This window comes from Leucopleurus acutus, assembly GCF_964270905.1.
Source record: "Leucopleurus acutus genome assembly, chromosome: 20".
NCBI classification, from domain to species: domain Eukaryota; kingdom Metazoa; phylum Chordata; class Mammalia; order Artiodactyla; family Delphinidae; genus Leucopleurus; species Leucopleurus acutus.
In genome coordinates, this window is record NC_139162.1 from 12,992,025 (window position 1) to 13,010,576 (window position 18,552).

General features: G+C 41.5%; 1 protein-coding gene across 2 annotated transcripts in view; it reads left to right on the forward strand.

Annotated features, from left to right (window-relative positions):
* RFWD3 (ring finger and WD repeat domain 3) overlaps nucleotides 1-16,611 on the forward strand; it is a 39,995-nt gene extending 23,384 nt beyond the window's left edge. For both annotated transcript variants that reach the window (XM_082863221.1, XM_082863222.1), the window contains exons 7-13: nucleotides 2,689-2,803; nucleotides 3,301-3,529; nucleotides 6,008-6,158; nucleotides 9,703-9,879; nucleotides 11,494-11,708; nucleotides 12,990-13,201; nucleotides 14,784-16,611. In XM_082863221.1, coding sequence (XP_082719347.1) covers nucleotides 2,689-2,803; nucleotides 3,301-3,529; nucleotides 6,008-6,158; nucleotides 9,703-9,879; nucleotides 11,494-11,708; nucleotides 12,990-13,201; nucleotides 14,784-14,927 — 1,243 coding nt within the window. In that variant the 3' untranslated portion in view covers nucleotides 14,928-16,611. The remainder of the gene's footprint in view (nucleotides 1-2,688; nucleotides 2,804-3,300; nucleotides 3,530-6,007; nucleotides 6,159-9,702; nucleotides 9,880-11,493; nucleotides 11,709-12,989; nucleotides 13,202-14,783) is intronic.
* Nucleotides 16,612-18,552: the final 1,941 nt, after the last annotated feature.

The window sequence follows — 18,552 nt, forward strand, 5'->3', positions numbered from 1 at the left end:
TGTACACGGGCACAAACATTTAGAGAGGCCTTTGGCAATATGCTTCAGAAGTCTAAAAGTAATTCTGCTTCAGGCATTTTTTCTAAAGAAATGATTAAGGATATGTGCAGAGATGTACTTAATAAGACTTGATTTTTGGTTAATACTCTGAGGCACATATCCTAGTTGATATATGTAGCTCTAGTTGATTCATTTTAATTTCTATATAATATTCTATTTCTCTAATTAGAGTTTACTTATATGTATTTTGTATTGGTGGACAGTTAGGTGGTTTCCAGTTTTTGTTAATATAAGCCATGCTGCAGAGAGATAGGTGAGTTTCTTTAGGTCTAGAAGTGGATTTGCTTTATCATAGGGTAAGTGTAATTTCAACTTTACTAGATATTGTCAAATTGCTCTTCCAAGAGGCTATTCCAGTATATACCAGCAGCAGTGTAAGAGATTTCTCATTTTTTTTCATACCCTCACCTACTTTATATTATCAGACTTAATTTTTGCCAGTTTCATGGAGTGAAGTAGTATTTACTTTAATTTGCTTTTCCTCAATTGCGGTTGAACCTACTTTTCTATACATTGTGCTCAAATATTTTGCTCATTTATATTGAACAAAATATATTGTTTCTTACTGATTTATAGTTCTTTGTTTTCCTTATACCAACTCTTTGTTGGTTGTATACCTTGCAAATGTCATCTTCTAGTTTATGGTTTGTCTCTTTAACTTGTCTATTGTATCTTTTGTTGAACACAAGTTTTTAATTTTAGTGTAGTCATTTATCAGTCTCTCGTTTTGTGTGTTTTTGTCCCTACTACATTACAATCATGGAGACATAATATCTTCTTTTAAATGTTTTTTTTTTTTTTTTTAATAAATTTTTTCTTTTGGCTGCATTGGGTCTTTGTTGCTGCGTGTGGGCTTTCTGTAGTTGTGGCACGCGAGGGCTACTCTTCGTTCCGGTGCACGGGCTTCTCATTGTGGCGCCTTATCTTGTTGAGCACGGGCTCTAGGTGAACGGGCTCAGTAGTTGTGGTGCATGGGCTTAGTTGCTCTGTGGCATGTGGGATCTTCCTGGACCAGGGCTTGAACCCATGTCCCCTGCACTGGCAGGCAGATTCTTAACCACTGTGCCACCAGGGAAGCCCCTTTTAAATGTCTTTAAAAGCTTTAGTTTTTACACTAGTTTTTAGTCTACCTAAAATCTAGTTTTATGGATGACCACAATTGTATTAATTGTTAAAATTAATAATTTAAAAACTAATAAATAATTTTAAATTAATAAATAAAAATTTATATAGAAATGTTCTTTCTCTATAAATTTCCATTGCTACCTCTATCCTAAATTAAGTTCCTATATTATGAATGGACTACTCTGTTGTTCCGGGGTCTGTTTGTTAATTCTTGCACCAGTACTTCAATTTAGTCTTTCCAGCTGTAAATATTATATAATATCCTTTCACTTATTCCCTGTTTCATTTGTGTCTTTTATAACTGTGTTTTGCTTCTTAAAGGCCTTAACTTTATTCCTAGGTTGCTGTTGTTAGAATGCTATTTCGAATGAATTTTTTTCTGTTATATTTACTAGTCAGTTATCTGGTATATGGGGAATGCTGTTGATCTAATTTCTTGATCTTGACTACAGCAGCCTTGCTGAACTCTAATAGTTTGTGGGTTCTCTTGAATTATAAGAGCCACTTTATCCCTTCCTTTCTAATTTTCATCTTTTTTTCTCTCCTGTCTCATTGCAGTGGAAATTTCTTTTTTTGCATTTCATATTTTGAAACATTCAGATTTATGATTTTTATTCCTGGTGAATGTGTCCTTTCATTACACATTGTTCCGCTTTATGCCTATTCATCCTTTTTAATTCTAATCAGTCTTTTTTTTAACATTCGCCTAGTGTATACTTTCTATCTTTTTAACTTAAGCCTCTTTTTAAATTTTATTTATTTATTTATTTTTGGCTGCATTGGGTCTTCATTGCTGCACGCGGGCTTTCTCTAGTGGGGGCTACTCTTTGTTGTGGTGTGCGGGCTTCTCACTGCGGTGGCTTCTCTTGTTGTGGAGCGCAGGCTTCAGTAGTTGTGGCATGCGGGCTCTAGAGTGCAGGCTCAGTAGTTGTGGCACATGGGCTTAGTTGCTCCGTGGCATGTGGGATCTTCCCAGACCAGGGCTCGAACCCATGTCCCCTGCACTGGCAGACAGATTCCTAACCACTGTGCCACCAGGGAAGTCCAGCCTCTTTTTATAGTGTTCTTTAATTTGAATATGAGATGAACAACCAGTACCTTATTTTCTTTTTATCCAGTAGATAACCTTGGTCTTTTAACAGGTCATTTTTACTCTTTTATAATTTGGCTCTAACTCAAGCAGTGAGCTTGGCTGTAATCCCTCATTTTGCATGTTAGGTCCCCATTCCCTAGTAAGAGCCAGATTCCTGGTCATCACTGCCTACTTCAACACTGAGACCCACCCCAGTATGCTCATGAGTTCAGCCCTGCATGCTACTTTCCTGTAGTGTTTCTGGGTAGTGTTTCTGGGCTTGAGAGATTTTTCACTTGTTATATTTTATTCACTATCGTGACATATTTACAGCAAAGTGTATATCATAGCATGAATTTACTATGTCATCTTGATGCGAAGTCTTCTGTAGCCTTTCTAATCTCCACCTGTTGCTGGCTTTCCCCCTCTAGTTCCTTAGAAGAGGAGAAGATGCTAAGGAAGAAGGCTGAGTTAGAATCGGCACAGTGCCGGCTCCAGCTTCAAGTCCTCACTGAGGAATGCACTAAGCTTCACAGTCATGTTCAGGTAAGTTTGCCTTCTCTAATCCAAAGAACTTTTGGAGTAGGAATTAAGAAGGCATCTAAGTATTATTTAGTTTCATCTCAGATACGAATAGGATTTACCAGGTTTTTCAGGAAGTAAACATGATCAACTCTTTATTTCTGATTAGGGCTTATATACATGCTTTATGATGAATTCTACTGCAGTGTGAATTATTTAAAAATTGAACAGCCACCTGATAATCAAAACTTGTTTAAGTCATTTCACTTCCTTGAATCTACCAATTAAATGAGAATTTCAGACAAAATGACCATTAAGGACTTTCAGTGCTTTATGATTCCATGCTCTCCCTATTTCAATTGCTTGTTGAAATATTGTGAAAACTGCAGCAGTTCTTTAGGATTCATGTTAACATTTTCTCGTAAAGGATAAGAAATATCCTTGTATTAGATCAAGGAATTGTGTATGAGGGGAATACCAAACGAAAAAGCTTCACATTTACAAAATCTTTTTCGTTTTAGGACTTGAAAAAACTTATTGTGCAGCATCAGAGTGAGATTTCACAGCTGACCGGGAGTTCCCAAGCACGTTTCCTAAGCAGCCTGTCCTCCAGCCAGAGCCAACACAAGTACCATTTCCAGAAGACATTCACAGTGTCTCAAACAGGAAACTGCCGAGTCATGACATACTCTGATGCTCTGAGCTGCCTGGTAGTATCACAGCCTTCTCCTCAGGCCTCCTTCCTTCCAGGTGAATAGTCCAGAACCTCAGGTGGTTTTGTTTTTGTTTTGTTTTGTTTTAAGGAACATTTATTTATTTATTTTTTGGCTGCGTTGGGTCTTCGTCGCTGCACGTGGGCTTTCTCTAGTTGCGGCGAGAGGGGGTTACTCTTCATCGTGGTGCATGGGCTTAAGAGATGCAGTGGCTTCTCTTGCTGCAGAGCACGGGCTCTAGGCACGCAGGCTTCGGTACTTGTAGCTTGTGGGCTCTAGAGTGCAGGCTCAGTAGTTGTGGCACACAGGCTTAGTTGCTCCGCGGCATGTGGGATCTTCACGGACCAGGGTTCAAACCCGTGTTGCCTGCGTTGGCAGGCGGATTCTTAACCACTGCACCACCAGGGAAGTCCCCAGAACCTGTTTTTATGTTCATTTTTGGACTCTATTTCTCTCCTCCCTTCTTGAAGAATCCAGGACTCACTAGTAGGTGAACACTGTCCACAGCCCACCAAATCACTTTTTCCTAGTCACTTCCCTGTTAATACAGGTACTTTAGGGTACTGCAAAGATGTCTGTACTGTCTATTGACGTCATTCTGTAAATTTGTTCACCAAAAGGGTAGAGATACTGAACCATGGTAAAGTGAGAGAAGATGTACTTAGAAGTGTGGGTTGTCCAAGGATAAGAACATCATTCCTGTACGTTCCACTAAAGTACAGGTTCATTTTAGACTAGAAATATTTGAAAAAACACTACCCCAAGCTCTAATTCAAGTTAAAACAAGATTTAATGCTTATTTTCAGTAGTGTTCAAATTGACAAATTCCAAATAAAAGAATTTGGGAACATTATTATTTTATTAATATTATACTGCTTTTCTCTTTTTTGTGTGCTTTCCAAGCTTAATTTTAGGTTGTCTTAATGTTGAAAACCAAATCTCACATGCCCAGTGTTGTAGATGTTTTTCCTGCTGTCTTCAGCATATGATTTCTGTCAACTGTCAGGTCCCTTTGCTTCAGCCTGATTTCCTGTCCCCCGACTTAGAAGTTACATTCAAATGCTTCAAAACTACGTCCCCCACACTTAGGTATATATAGGATTGGTGGTGGAATCCCTAGATTATCTTATATTTCTCTATTCACTAATATTACCTATGAGTTGAGAGGCTATCAGGAGGCTCCAATTGAGGGGAAAGTAAAAGGATTGTTTATAATGTTCCTATATCCCATTCAAGATTTTAATAAAAAGATTTATCATCATATAAAACCTTCCCCATTAATTGGAAAAATACTTATTTCTTCCAGTTGTTTCCCGAAATTGGGTGTGATCTGTTCCTTTATTTCTTAATGTGTCTATTCCATACTGCACAGCTAGCTCTTCCTGATAGACTGATGATGCTAATTTCCTCTTGTTTCCTTTAATGATTAACTAGGCAAATACTCATGTTCCCTTGTTGATTTAAAGCCGGTAGTTTCTGTGTTTGTTTCTCTGGCTCTCCTAATTCTGTTTCAGGAGAAAACACAGTAAACTTTCTCTCACTTTTTCCCCTAGTGAAGCAGAAGTGTGATCTTGAATCTAGGAGTTGACAAATTTTGTTTGTGTATAACTCAGGTAAAATAGATACTTGGTAAAAATAAATGTATTATCATAACCTTGTAAGAAAACAGAGTAACAAATTTAAAAGGACAAGTTTTTGGCTTTCTTTTCCTCTCTTGGAATGGTATACATTGATTAGCATACTTGATGTCATCTGTTTTCATTCTGTTTCAGAAAAATGTAACATATCTTGACCACCTGACACAGAAATTACTTATCTCCATTCTTTATTGTTCACTATCTGTTCTACATCTTGAGTATCTGTGGTTCAGGTGGAATAGTGTCTTTCTCTCTCTCTCTCCCCCAACAGCTTTATTATTAAAGTATAATTGATGTGCAATAAACTGCACATACTTAACGTGGTGTACCATTTGGTGAGTGTTGATATATGTATACACTCCTGAAACCATCGCCACAGTCAAGATAATGAACATATCTATCACCCTGAAAGTTTGCTCAAGCCCTTTTGTAATCCATCATCCACCTGTCTCTCTCTCCTCTCCCCATCCCCAGGCAACCATGTTCTGTCATGATAGATCAGTTTATATTTTCTAGAATTGTACATAAATGGAACCATACAGTGTTACTCTTTTTTTGTCTGGCTTTTTTCAACATAACTTTTTAAAGATTATCCATATTATTGTGTCTATCAGTAGTTCATTTCTTTTTATTTTTGGGTAGTATTCCATTGTATGTATATACAGTGGTTTATCATTTACTTATTGATAGATATTTGGGATGGAATGTATTTTTTAAGATAAATTAGAACCCCGGGGAATTTTTATTTTCTTTGTTCGACTAGCTTTTTCCCAGAGACATGCAAAGAAAGGTGAAGAAAGGACCTACTTGAAATGGTAGTTTGCTTTGCCCTAAATTGACTTTCAGTGATCTGTTTCACTCTCTCGTATCTTTGGCAGGCTTTGGTGTTAAGATGTTGAGTACTGCCAACATGAAAAGCAGTCAGTATATTCCCGTGCATGGCAAACAGATACGTGGACTGGCTTTCAGCAGTCGATCCAAAGGCTTACTTCTCTCTGCTTCCCTAGACAACACTATTAAACTGACCAGGTGAGTGCTTTGTGGGGAAGATGGGCCCTAGGTTGCCTAGGGTTGAATAGTGTGGAAATTAGTTATCTGTGTTATGATGACCTTGGCTTTTGTGGGGGTGGGATGGGAGATGTCTAAGGCATTGTCTTCTCAGATCCAGCTTCATTGAATTTAAAATGTATTGCTTTAAAAAGTGGATACAGCTTGTGACAAAACAGAACATGTGGTGTTCCATCTCCTTAAAATTATATATGTTACAAAATATATCTTAAGTCATGCAGATGAGAGTAACACCCTAGAGTTGGTAGAATGACAATATGGAGGGAGCCTTGGTACTGACACCGTGGAGTCACCATACTAGCTTGGGACTGCTTATTCCTTGTCTGTTGCTGGATCGTTGTGCCTAACAGAAATGCCTACCAGGAACTCATTGTCCTGGGTGCCATGATGACTGCTCTCATCAGTAATTACATTTTATCAGTAGTCAGTTACTACATTTTATCTTTCACATGCTCTGCAAGTACCCTGAACCAGATCTGAGTGTGCTCCATGCCTTTATCTTTTAGAAAGTAGTTCTAACCCACACACCTATGGCCACCTAATCTATGACAAAGGAGGCAAGAATATAGAATGGAGAAAAGACAGCCTCTTCAATAAGTGTTGCTGGGAAGACTGGACAGCTACGTGGAAAAGAATGAAATTAGAACACTCCCTAACACCATACACAAAAATAAACTCAAAATGGATTAAAGACTTAAATTTAAGGCCAGACAATTTAAAACTCTTAGAGGAAAACATAGGCAGAGGACCACCCTGGGGGTGCATAAGAATCTGCCTGCCAATGCAGGGGATATGGGTTCGAGCCGTGGTCCAGGAAGATCCCACATGCCATGGAACAACTAAGCCCATGCGCCGCAACTAAGCCCGTGCACCACAACTAATGAGGCTGCGCTCTAGAGCCCGCAAGCCACGTCTGCTGAGCCCGCATGCCACGACTACTGAGCCAGCACACCTGGAGCCTGTGCTCCACAACAAGAAAAGCCACCGCAGTGAGAAGCCTGCACACCGCAACAAAGAGTAGCCCCTGCTCACCGCAACCAAAGAAAGCCCATGTGCAGCAACAAACCCCAATGCAGCCAAAAAGAAATAAGTAAATAAATAAACTTATTGTTTTTAAAAAAACAAAAACATAGGCAGAACACTCTTTGACATAAATCACAGCAAGATCTTTTTTTTTTTTCTTGGCGGTACGCGGGCCTCTCACTGTTGTGGCCTCTCCCGTTGTGGAGCGCAGGCTCAGCGGCCATGGCTACGGGCCTAGCCGCTCCGCGGCATGTGGGATCTTCCCGGACCAGGGCACAAACCCGTGTCCCCTGCATCGGCAGGCGGTCTCTCAACCACTGCGCCACCAGGGAAGCCCGCAAGATCTTTTTTGACCCACCGCCTAGAGTAATGAGAATAAAAACAAACAAAAAGGACCTAATTAAACTTAAAAGCTTTTGTACAGCAAAGGAAACTATAAAACAAAAAGACAACCCTCAGAATGGGAGAAAATATTTGCAAATGAAGCAGCTGACAAAGGATTAATCTCCAAAATACACAAACAGCTCATGCAGCTCAATATCAAAAAAACAAATAACCCAGTCAAAAAATGAGCGAAGACCTAAGTAGACATTTCTCCAAAGAAGACATACAGATAGATGGCCAACCATGAAAAGATGCTCAACATTACTAATTATTAGAGAAATGCAAATCAAAACTATAATGAGGCATCACCTCACACTGGTCAGAATGGCCATCATCAAAAAATCTACAAACAGTAAATGCTGGAGAGGGTGTGGAGAAAAGGGAACCCTCCTGCACTGTTGGTGGGAATGTAAATTGATACAGCCACTATGGAGAACAGTATGGAGGTTCCTTAAAACACTAAAAATAGAACTACCATATGACCCAGCAATCCCACTACTGGGCATACACCCAGAGGAAACCATAATTCAAAAAGACACATGCTGTGGACTTCCCTGGTGGCACGGTGGTTAAGAATCCGCCTGCCAATGCAGGGGACACGGGTTCAAGCTCTAGTCCAGGAAGATCCCACATGCCACGGAGCAACTAAGCCCATGTTGTACAACTACTGAGCCCATGTGCCACAACTACTGAAGCCCACACGCCTAGAGCCTGTGCTCCACAACAAGAGAAGCCACTGCAATGAGAAGGCAGTGCACCGCAACAAAGAGTAGCCCCCGCTCAGTGCAACTAGAGAAAGCCCACGCACAGCAGCGAAGACCCAATGCAGCCAATAAATAAATTAATTAATTGAAAAAAAAGAAAGACACATGCACTCCAGTGTTCATTGCAGCTCTATTTACAGTAGCCAGGACACGGAAGCAACCTAAATGTCCATCAACAGAGGAATGGATAAAGAAGATGTGGTACGTATATACAATGGAATATTATTCAGCCATAAAAAGAAACGAAATTGGGTCATTTGTAGAGACATGGATGGACCTAGAGACTGTCATGCAGAGTGAAGTAAGTCAGAAAGAGAACAACAAATATATTAACACATATATGTGGAATCTAGAAAAATGGTATAGATGATCTTATTTGCAAAGCAGGAATAGAGACACAGACATAGAGAACAAATGTATGGATACCAAGGGGGAAAAGAAGGGGGTGGGAGGAATTGGGAGATTAGGATTGACATATATACACTATTGCTATTATGTATAAAATAGGTAACTAGTGAGAACCTACTCTATAGCACAAGGAACTCTACTCAGTGCTCTCTGGTGACCTAAATGGGAAGGAAATCCAAAAAAGAAGGTATCTATGTATACGTATAGCTGATTCCTTTTGCTGTACAGTAGAAACTAAGACAAGATTGTAAAGCAACTATACTCCAATGAAAATTAATTTTTTAAAAAAAAGTAGTTCTGATTAGATGTCTCTTAGTTGGCTTCTTATTTAATTTCTGCAGCTAAATCTGAGGGACATCATGATGCCTGCTCCAGGCCTGATGTACCTTTTGACTTTTCAAGAATGCTTCAGCTTAATTTTACCCCAAAAATCAATGTACCGTTATGTTTTATGTGTATCTATATGCTATGACTTATTTTAGTAGTGTTGAAAAATAGGGGGAGAAAGAAAGGTTAAATAACAAAGTGTTATTAATGACTACCTCTGGATGATTAGATTATAATTTATTTTTATTTTTCTTATATGTATTTTCTAATTTTTCAATACTAAATATTGATTACCTGTGTAATAGGTAGCTATGGAGAAGGTAATAGGGGTAGAGTAGGGAATGTACTGTCTATCTGTCCCTTTAACTTATTCTTTTACTTCCTTACAGCTCAGGAGGGAAACCTGTGTCCCCCAAAACAAATAATTTGGCATTAAAAGGAGTTATCTGGGCAGTCCCTAGGGGAAATTGGGAATCCAGATAGTTTTGGTGTGTGGTTATGTTCTTAAAGGATCATCATTAAAATGATAATTTTTACATCTTTCTTCTGTATTTGATTTTTGTAATGCATAGTTGTAAAAGTCTTTTTTAACTCCACAGCCTGGAGACAAATACTGTGGTCCAGACTTATAATACTGGACGTCCTGTCTGGAGCTGCTGCTGGTGTCTTGATGAAAACAATTACATGTATGCTGGATTGGTCAACGGTTCAATTCTGTTGTATGACCTTCGAAACACAAGCTCTCATATCCAGGAGTTAGCACCTCAGAAAGCTAGGTAGGGAGCCACCTGTAGGTAACAGCTTTCTCTTAGACTGTTATTGTATTAATCCTGTCTTTTGAGAGTGTTTCACAGTTGATCAGAATTCCTAACAGAGGGCAGTTCTCTGAGTCCACTGATCTATTCTCACTTCAGAATCAGTAACATCCTTAGAGTTTGTGTTCATGATAGTTCATATGGTAGAAAGTTCTGGTACCAAATATAACCAGATTCACCCAACATGCCAAAATGAAATCAGATCTATGTTCAGAGCCCAGCTCCACCATTTATGAGCTGTGTGACCTTGGTCACATTTCTTGGCCTGTTATGAGCTTCATCTGTGAAATATGGTTAGCACAGTCTTGCTTTAATAGACACATGTCTAACACACAGGAAGAGATCAGTAAAGAGCAGCCCAATAAAAAGTGATTTAAAACTTCCCTAATCCACAGCTGAACCATATTACTATGATTTATCCATTTATAATCCATTTATAGAGTTGGGAGGTTTGTGAAGTTGGCCCAGGTTCTGAGGATGGGTAGCCACCAGCATCACTTTGGCTCTTCAGAGTGTACTAAAAGGGGGGTAGAGCAATCTAAACATAAAGATATCACTATAGTAATAATTGTTTACTGAAACCTAGCCTCAACACTGTGGGGTCTTCTTTTCGTTTGGGTTGAGTGGAATCGTTCTTCAGTGATGTGGTTCATGGGCCTGAAGGTGACTGATGTAAGTTTATACAAATACGAACTCCAGGCAAACAAGGTGACTGCCATCGATATAGAGGATCCACGTAGAGTAGACAATAAAATACAGCAAATAGCAAGGGATGAATATGTATTTGTTCTTGTTTTAGTTTGCTTGGGTTAGCTTCATTATGACAAGGAAATGAAACAAAGCAGGCAGTGTGACCACTTTTGGCAGCTGCAGCAGAAACGAGTTCATAGGAACATAGTCTGTAGGCTAACATTTCTGAGAGAACTCTTGGCATGCAGTCTGGGTCATATGATTGCAGAAAGACATTTAGAAAATCTCTAAAGAAACAATCCTGTTTCTGAATTAAAATGTAGTTGCTTTAGGCTGTTTTGTTTTTTGGCCGTGCCACACAGCTTGTAGGATCTTAGTTCCCTGACCAGTGGTTGAACCTGGGCCCACAGCAGTGAATGCACAGATTCCTAACCACTGGACTGCCAGGGAATTCCCTAGGCTGGATTTTAATTGAGGGGATCTGTCAACTACAGCTTGGAAGCTTTAGTTTATTAGATGTATAAGCTGAATTTCCTTCCTGACTTTTCTTGTGTATGTGGCTAACCCCATTTCCAGAAGCTTCACACCAATCAGATCTTGTGTTTGTAACCTTGTACTTTTAAATTTCCTAGTCCATTTTTTTTCCCGTTGCTTTTAGAGCATGTGGTGTCTCCTCTGAAACTGAACGTGGAATATTATATATATGCTCTTTTGTTTCTGCAGAGTGGGTTGGTAGTTTTATCGGCTATCAGAGGATAGTGACCCTCAGAAGTTTTTTTAACCTTTTCTATAGAGTTAGGAAAGTCCTCAAGGGCTCCTGGTAGTGGGGTCTGGAGCAATCCAAGTATTGGAAGGTGAGGCATGATTTCCTTTCTTTCCCTTCAGATGCCCGCTGGTATCCCTGTCATACATACCCAGAGCTGCCTCGGCTGCATTTCCATATGGTGGGCTGTTGGCTGGAAGCTTGGAGAATGCTTCCTTTTGGGAGCTGAAAATGGGCTTTACTCATTGGCCTCATGTGCTGCCCATGGAGCCTGGGGGCTGCATAGACTTTCAGACAGAGAGCAGCAGCCGGCACTGTCTTGTGACCTACAGGCCTGGTGAGTGTTGTTCGCATGTCCTCGTGGGACCTGTGGTTTGTTTGGGAGCAGATCGGTAGAGGGGAGAAAAGGAGAGCTTGTCCTAGCCTTCAGGTGGTACTGGTAAGCCCCTCACAGACTAATAGCTCTTGCTACTACAGTGAGGACAGTGGCCCCGAGTTCTTCCATAGAGCCTGCCTCCCTTTTCCTCACTTGTGTGAACTGGGACATATTTGGCCAGGTACTCCTTGGAAGTGAATTAGCCACTTTAGGAGCCCCTGTGACTTAAGGCAGTAGTGGAATGAGGAGACCTGCTCTTGAAGCCACTGAGCTACCCTTAGATCAGTTTCATGTTTTCTACTTGCCCCTCATTTCACTTAAAAGAAAGGCCCAGATAAGGGGAGTCATGTAGAGAGCCCAGACTCTAGGCTATTAGCTGTTCTTCCTTATTTGGGGCCAACAAACATAAGTAAAGAGTAGATGGACAACTGTAGTGGCCCAAGCCAGCTGAACTTCTCATGCCCTCCAGAACCAGGACTGCAACCCTCGACTAGCAACTATGCTAAAATTCACAGGTTTTTTCTAGCTGAAAGGTATGAATCTAAATTCCTGATGAGCTATATGGATGGTCAGGCAGATGTTTTGTAAGAGATAGTCATTAAAGTGCCCAGTAACCTTGTACTTTTAAATTTCTGCTAGATGTGGATTGACCTAAGCATTTTAAGTTTTGTTTGAGCTGAGAAGCTGCTTCAGCAGACTCTTCTTTCCCTTTTGGTTTTAGTCATCTAGGTCCTCTATCTCCAAGGATTTGCTATGACTTTAGAAAGCTTGGGGATCCCATTTTGTTCTCTAGCTTTTGTTTGCCTCCCAGCAGAACCACTTGTATATGTTTCCCCTTCTGTAATAATATGTTTTCACTTTATATGTACAGTTCCGGGGATTAATGGGGTCCTGACTTGGGGAAGGAAAAAGCCTTGTAGTCAGAACCCTTAAGGAAGACAAAAACCCAAACAGAGGTCTGGCCAGTTACAGTGATTTTCGTAAAAAGGCTAGCTCATTCTCAGAATTGTATCCCTCATATACAAAAACCTATTGTAGATAACTTGCTTCATCCTAGCCTAGGGTTCTGAATTTCATTTATGATGTATTATTTTGTTCTTGTTATGTTTGCTCTGTAGCTATTCATGATGGTTTGATAACATTGTGCCCTTTCCACTCAACTAACTGGTAACCAAGTTCATGTATTTGGTTAATTTCTTTGGACCATTCCCATGGATCAATACTGATTTCTCTGTCTCATAGATAAAAATCACAAAACCTTACGAAGTGTACTCATGGAGATGTCCTATAAGCTGGATAATGCTGGAGAGCCAATCTGTTCCTGCAATTCTGTACAAACATTCCGTGGGGGACCCACTTGCAAACTACTGACCAAAAGTGCCATTTTCCAAAATCCAGAGAATGATGGCAGCATCCTGGTGTGTACTGGGGATGAAATGTCAAATTCTGCCCTGGTGAGTAGTCTGTCAGTTTTTTATACTGACGTATATAAAGCAAAGAGCCAAAGTTCTCCATAATTGCATGTATCTTCATACGGGTATGTGTGTGGTTGCTTAGTTTATTTTTTACACAAGTCACACTTTATTGATACATACTACTCTATAGTTTGCTCTTTCCCATTTAACTTCCTGTTTTGGATATCTTTCCATACCAATATCTTTAGATTGACCTCACTCTTTTTATGTGAGCTCTAGTGTCTCATGGGCCGTATTGTGAACCTTTTAAAAAAAAGCGCTACTGAAACCTCTATAAAATAATTAATCAGGCATCAGCTTCATCAATTCAGGATGAATTTACAGTGGAGGGGTCAGCCTGTCACCACCTGAATACACTGATCAACCCTTGCATCACTGTAAATGGGTTAACCAGAAATAATTTGCCTCTTGATGTTAGGCAAAATGAAGCACACGATGCCTTCTGTGTGTTGTCCTTGAACCCATAGAGTAGCACTGTCCAATTATGTCACACGGGCCATGTGAGCACTTGAAAGTAGTTAATGTGAATGAAGAACTTAATTGTAAAATTTTTATGTAATTTAATTTAAATGTAAAGAGCCTTATGTGGCATACTGTATAACACAGGAAACTGCTTAATGCACTGTGGTGACCTAGATGGGAAGGAAATCCAAAAAAGAGGGGATATATGTATATGTATAGCTGATTCATTTTGCTGTACAGTAGAAACTAAAGCAGATGTCTTTTTTTTTTCCTTTGGCTGCGTTGGGTCTTTGTTGCTGCACACGGGCTTTTTTCTGTAGTTGTGGCGAGTGGGTGCTACTCTTCATTGCGGTGCGCAGGCTTCTCATTGCAGTGGCTTCTCTTGTTGTGAAGCATGGGCTCTAGGCGCACGGGCTCTAGAGCGCAGACTCAGTAGCTGTGGTACACGGGCTTAGTTGCTCAGCAGCATGTGGGATCTTCCCGGACCAGGGCTCGAACCCGTGTCCCCTGCATTGGCAGGCAGATTCTTAACCACTGCGCCACCAGGGAAGTCCCAAGAAAATGTCTTTTTTTTAGAGATGTATACTTATGTATATAAGGGTAAAATGACATGATGTCAGCAAAGAAAAAAGTAAAATCAATAAAGCATGTATGGTAAAAGCTTAGTAATCTGGGTGATGGATGGCTCATTGTACTATTGTACTTTTTATTACTTTAACCTTTTTTTTCCACAATAAAAAATTTTTTTAAAGGAGAAGAAAGCACCAGTTAGAATATAGGTTCCATGTGGACAGAGACAGGGACTTTTTGTCTTGTTGACCCTTTTTTCCCTAAAAGAGTTCTTGGCACATAGATTGAAGGAGTGAATACTAGGCTTGGTTTTCAGATCCACTCACAGGTAGACTAATTGCTGATTTTAGTAGGTGAGGCCATACGTGACCTGTGTCAGTTGTGTTGGCTTTGTGCAACCTTGTGAAGGTTAGGGACAGTCTGTTTTGCTCCTTGCAGTGCTTTCAAAGTTGTGTGATGATAAAGAATGCAAGTCCCTAGCTGAATTGAAGGGACCTAGCTGACCTTTATCTCTGCTTTTCTTTTTTAGCTGTGGGATGCTGGCAGTGGCTCGTTGCTGCAGGAACTGCAGGCTACTCAGCCTGTCTTGGACATCTGCCCATTTCAGGTGAACCATAACAGCTACTTGGCTACCTTAACGGAGAAGATGGTCCACATCCATAGGTGGGAGTGACCATGGTCTTGAAACTTGTCGGACATGCTGCTGGTTAATGTTAAATGTTGTTTGTTAGCACCTGGCAGCCCTGAGCAAGATCTGTGCTTAATGTCTGTGGCCTAGAACTTTTGGGATTGTGGCAGTGTCCATCAAAAGAGTCAGTGACTGGTACTCCATCACATTATACATTTCTTGGGGGTAAAAGCCTTCATGAATCTTCGTTGAGAATCAATATTTTTGATCGAACTTACTGCTGAACCTCGGAGAGTATCCTCCCAGAAGTCATTTAGGATATGTGTGTGCACCAAGCATTTCCAGAGGATGTGACATCCCACCAGAGTGGTCTTGTTACTTGAGCTACATGACTTGGGAACGTGTATGTTCCTGAAGGGACTAACGGTCTTTCTGATGCTGCTTGGATGCAGCCTGGATGCAAAAGAATCTTTCGTTGAACACAAGAGGGCACTGTAGAATCTTCCAAAGGATTTGATCTATTTCTGACCTTGCGGGCTGATAACCTTTTAGTAACTTGGTCTCATCCCTACAGAAGTGTGTGGTAGAGCACATCTGGTCTGCTTTGTGGCAGGAACAGTAATGTTCAGGTGTGCAGTGCTGGGATATTGGTAAACCCAGTGATGGTGGTGGCTGATGAGCTGTAGACCCTTCCCTAATGCCGAGTGTATGGAGTTCATCACGTTGTGGGAGTCAAGGAACGAGACCAGTTGTTTGAGCAGTGAGGAAGACTCACTTTTTTTTCTAGCCAGCTTAGGATCTCAGGATTGGTTTTATATAAGCCAATGCTTTGAAGGCCACTCTTTGTCTCTCTCACTAGGAAAAGATGAGCCATATGTCAGAGCTCTTACTTGAGTCTCCTAGTATGAGAGATCAGGAGCAAGGGGCTAATAACCAAGAGAGGCCTACAAAAGAGAAGCTACTCAGACTGCTGTTGAAAGCAAAAAAGGGACTTGTCTTTTCCATTTTGAAAGAGTTTCTCTCTGAATAAAGTCAACCCCTCGGAGTGAGGAGCCATTCTTGAGCGTGTTTAGAATTCCCAGGTTAAATCCTTCCCCCAGGTGAAACTGATGTTTGATTCCAAGTTCCTCTGATTTGCCTCCCTTCCTAACTTTAAAAAAAAGTGGTGTTAGTTAAACAGTTATTCTCAGGAAGATAATAGTGGTTGGAGGCCTATGTGGTTTGCAGGGAGATGCCCACCAGCTTTCATTTCAGCCCTGGATTGTCCAACTTTGGGAGCTGCACTTTTCTCCAATAGAGGGCTCAGTTTATATCTGTTTACTTTGCTAAAGGCTGCTCTTCTAAACTATTGTCCACAACAGAACATGTCTCAAGGTGTGTGCTCCTTGTTCTTGGGAGCAGGATGGCTAACAATGTGATTTTCTTAAATAATTGTAGAAATTTTATCATTTTTATTTTAAAACAGTTCTGACGGTCAACTCCTGAACTGTTTCCAGCATTTCTTACCAGCAAGGGGTTATTGCAGTAGATTTCCCCAGAGTTCCACATTCTAGTTGTGCTTTTAAAGAGTGGCCTCCTATTTAAGGACATCTTTCAAAAAGCCAGTTTCCAGAGCCTGGGAAAGAGCCCCCTTTTCTAGAGGAGGTGTTCCTTTTGATATGTTGATGACTAAGAATGACTACCCAGGCCTAGAGCTTCAGTGGCAGAAAAGGATTTGAATTAAAAAGCAGAGCTCTCTGGGGCTTCCCTGGTGGCGCAGTGGTTGGGGGTCCGCCTGCCGATGCAGGGGACACAGGTTCGTGCCCCGGTCCGGGAAGATCCCACATGCCGCGGAGCGGCTGGGCCCGTGAGCCATGGCCGCTGAGCCTGCGCGTCCGGAGCCTGTGCTCCGCAACGGGAGAGGCCACAACAGTGAGAGGCCCGCGTACCGCAAAAAAAAAAAAAAAGCAGAGCTCGGGCTTCCCTGGTGGCGCAGTGGTTGAGAGTCCGCCTGCCGATGCAGGGGACACGGGTTCGTGCCCCGGTCTGGGAGGATCCCATATGCCGCGGAGCGGCTGGGCCCGTGAGCCATGACCGCTGAGCCTGCGCGTCCAGAGCCTGTGCTCCGCGACGGGAGAGGCCACAACAGTGAGAGGCCCACGTACCGCAAAAAAAAAAAAAAAAAAAAGCAGAGCTCATCTGGTTTCAGCTGATGATAACAGAGAGAATGCAAGTGGTCAGGCCCTGGCTGCCTTCGTCTTTGGCAGAGGCAGAACCCAGGGCAGGGTTAGGATTTGACTAATGTTGAAGTACACTCAGCTGATGCTGATTAATTCCCCCAAGTGTAGGAACCAAGGGACTTGTATTACTAGGGAAGTTGGAAGAATCTCATGTCTTACCAATCCTTGCATTTCTCTAGTAAATTTAGATGTTTTAGAAGCAAATTCTTGGGACTGTGACTGATTTCTCCAAAGGAAAAAACTTTGCCCCTGCCCCCGCTCACCTCTGCCTGGCAGGAGAGATTACCTCTGTAGACCCAGACTCTGCCCCACCATGTTCCCTTACCCTGGCTCTAAGGTTGTTTTCCCATTTGAGGGTTTGGAGTTAAGCAGACTCAAAAATATTTTCTTGTTGTATATATCCTTGTACCTGCTTTGAAAACCGGACAATGGGATCTCTTCATGTTCTGTGTTTTATGTTTTAATGTTAACATGAAAATAAAGCATTTACCATGTGTACCTACTCCTGATGTCTTTTGTCTTTTTTATTTGGCTGTGTTGGGTCTTAGTTGCAGCACACAGGATCTTCATTGCCATGCACAGGCTTCTCTCTAGTTGTGGAGTGCAGGCTTCTCTTTAGTTGTGGCATGCGGGCTTTCTAATTGTGGCGCTTGGGCTCCAGTGGTAGCCCTAGAGTTGGCCATGACCCCAGTTCCTCTCATGAAGGTGGTATCCTGACGAGGTAGAGAGAGTGACAGTACTTAACATCACTAGGCAAACAATATGCGCCTTCCCTCACCTGAGTCACTTGCTGCCTGAGTCAAGGAAAGGAAACAAATACATTAGCAGATGCTAACATTTGCTTCTCTGATTAAGACCCCTCCCTCTCCCCCCCCAAAAAAAGAGACGTGAAATTCCTTTAGGAACCATAGTTTGTACAACTTGGCAAATTGTTGTAAGGGAGGTTGAACACCCACACTCCAGAATACTGGGTTCTTCTCTCTGGGTCTTACAACCCTAGACAATCTAGGGTTCTCACCCTAGACAATCACTGAGATTTCTGTGACAAACAAGTTCAGATCCCTTAGCTGGATAATTTGGAGTGCCTGGAAGTATGTTATTCCATTTTTCATCCCTTTACTCTTTTTTTTTTTTTTTTTTTGCAGTACGCAGGCCTCTCACTGTTGTGGCCTCTCCCGTTGCGGAGCGCAGGCTCAACGGCCATGGCTCACAGGCCTAGCCACTCCGCGGCATGTGGGATCTTCCCAGACCAGGGCACGAACCCGTGTCCCCTGCATCGGCAGGTGGACTCTCAAACCACTGCGCCACCAGGGAAGCCCCATCCCTTTACTCTTGTTGGTATTAAGCAACTGCTGTCATTCCAGCTCAGTAGTCATACTGTTTCGTTTCTAAAAATTAAAAAATAATCAGAATAGTTCATTTTAGATTTATAATAACAGCCTACATTTACT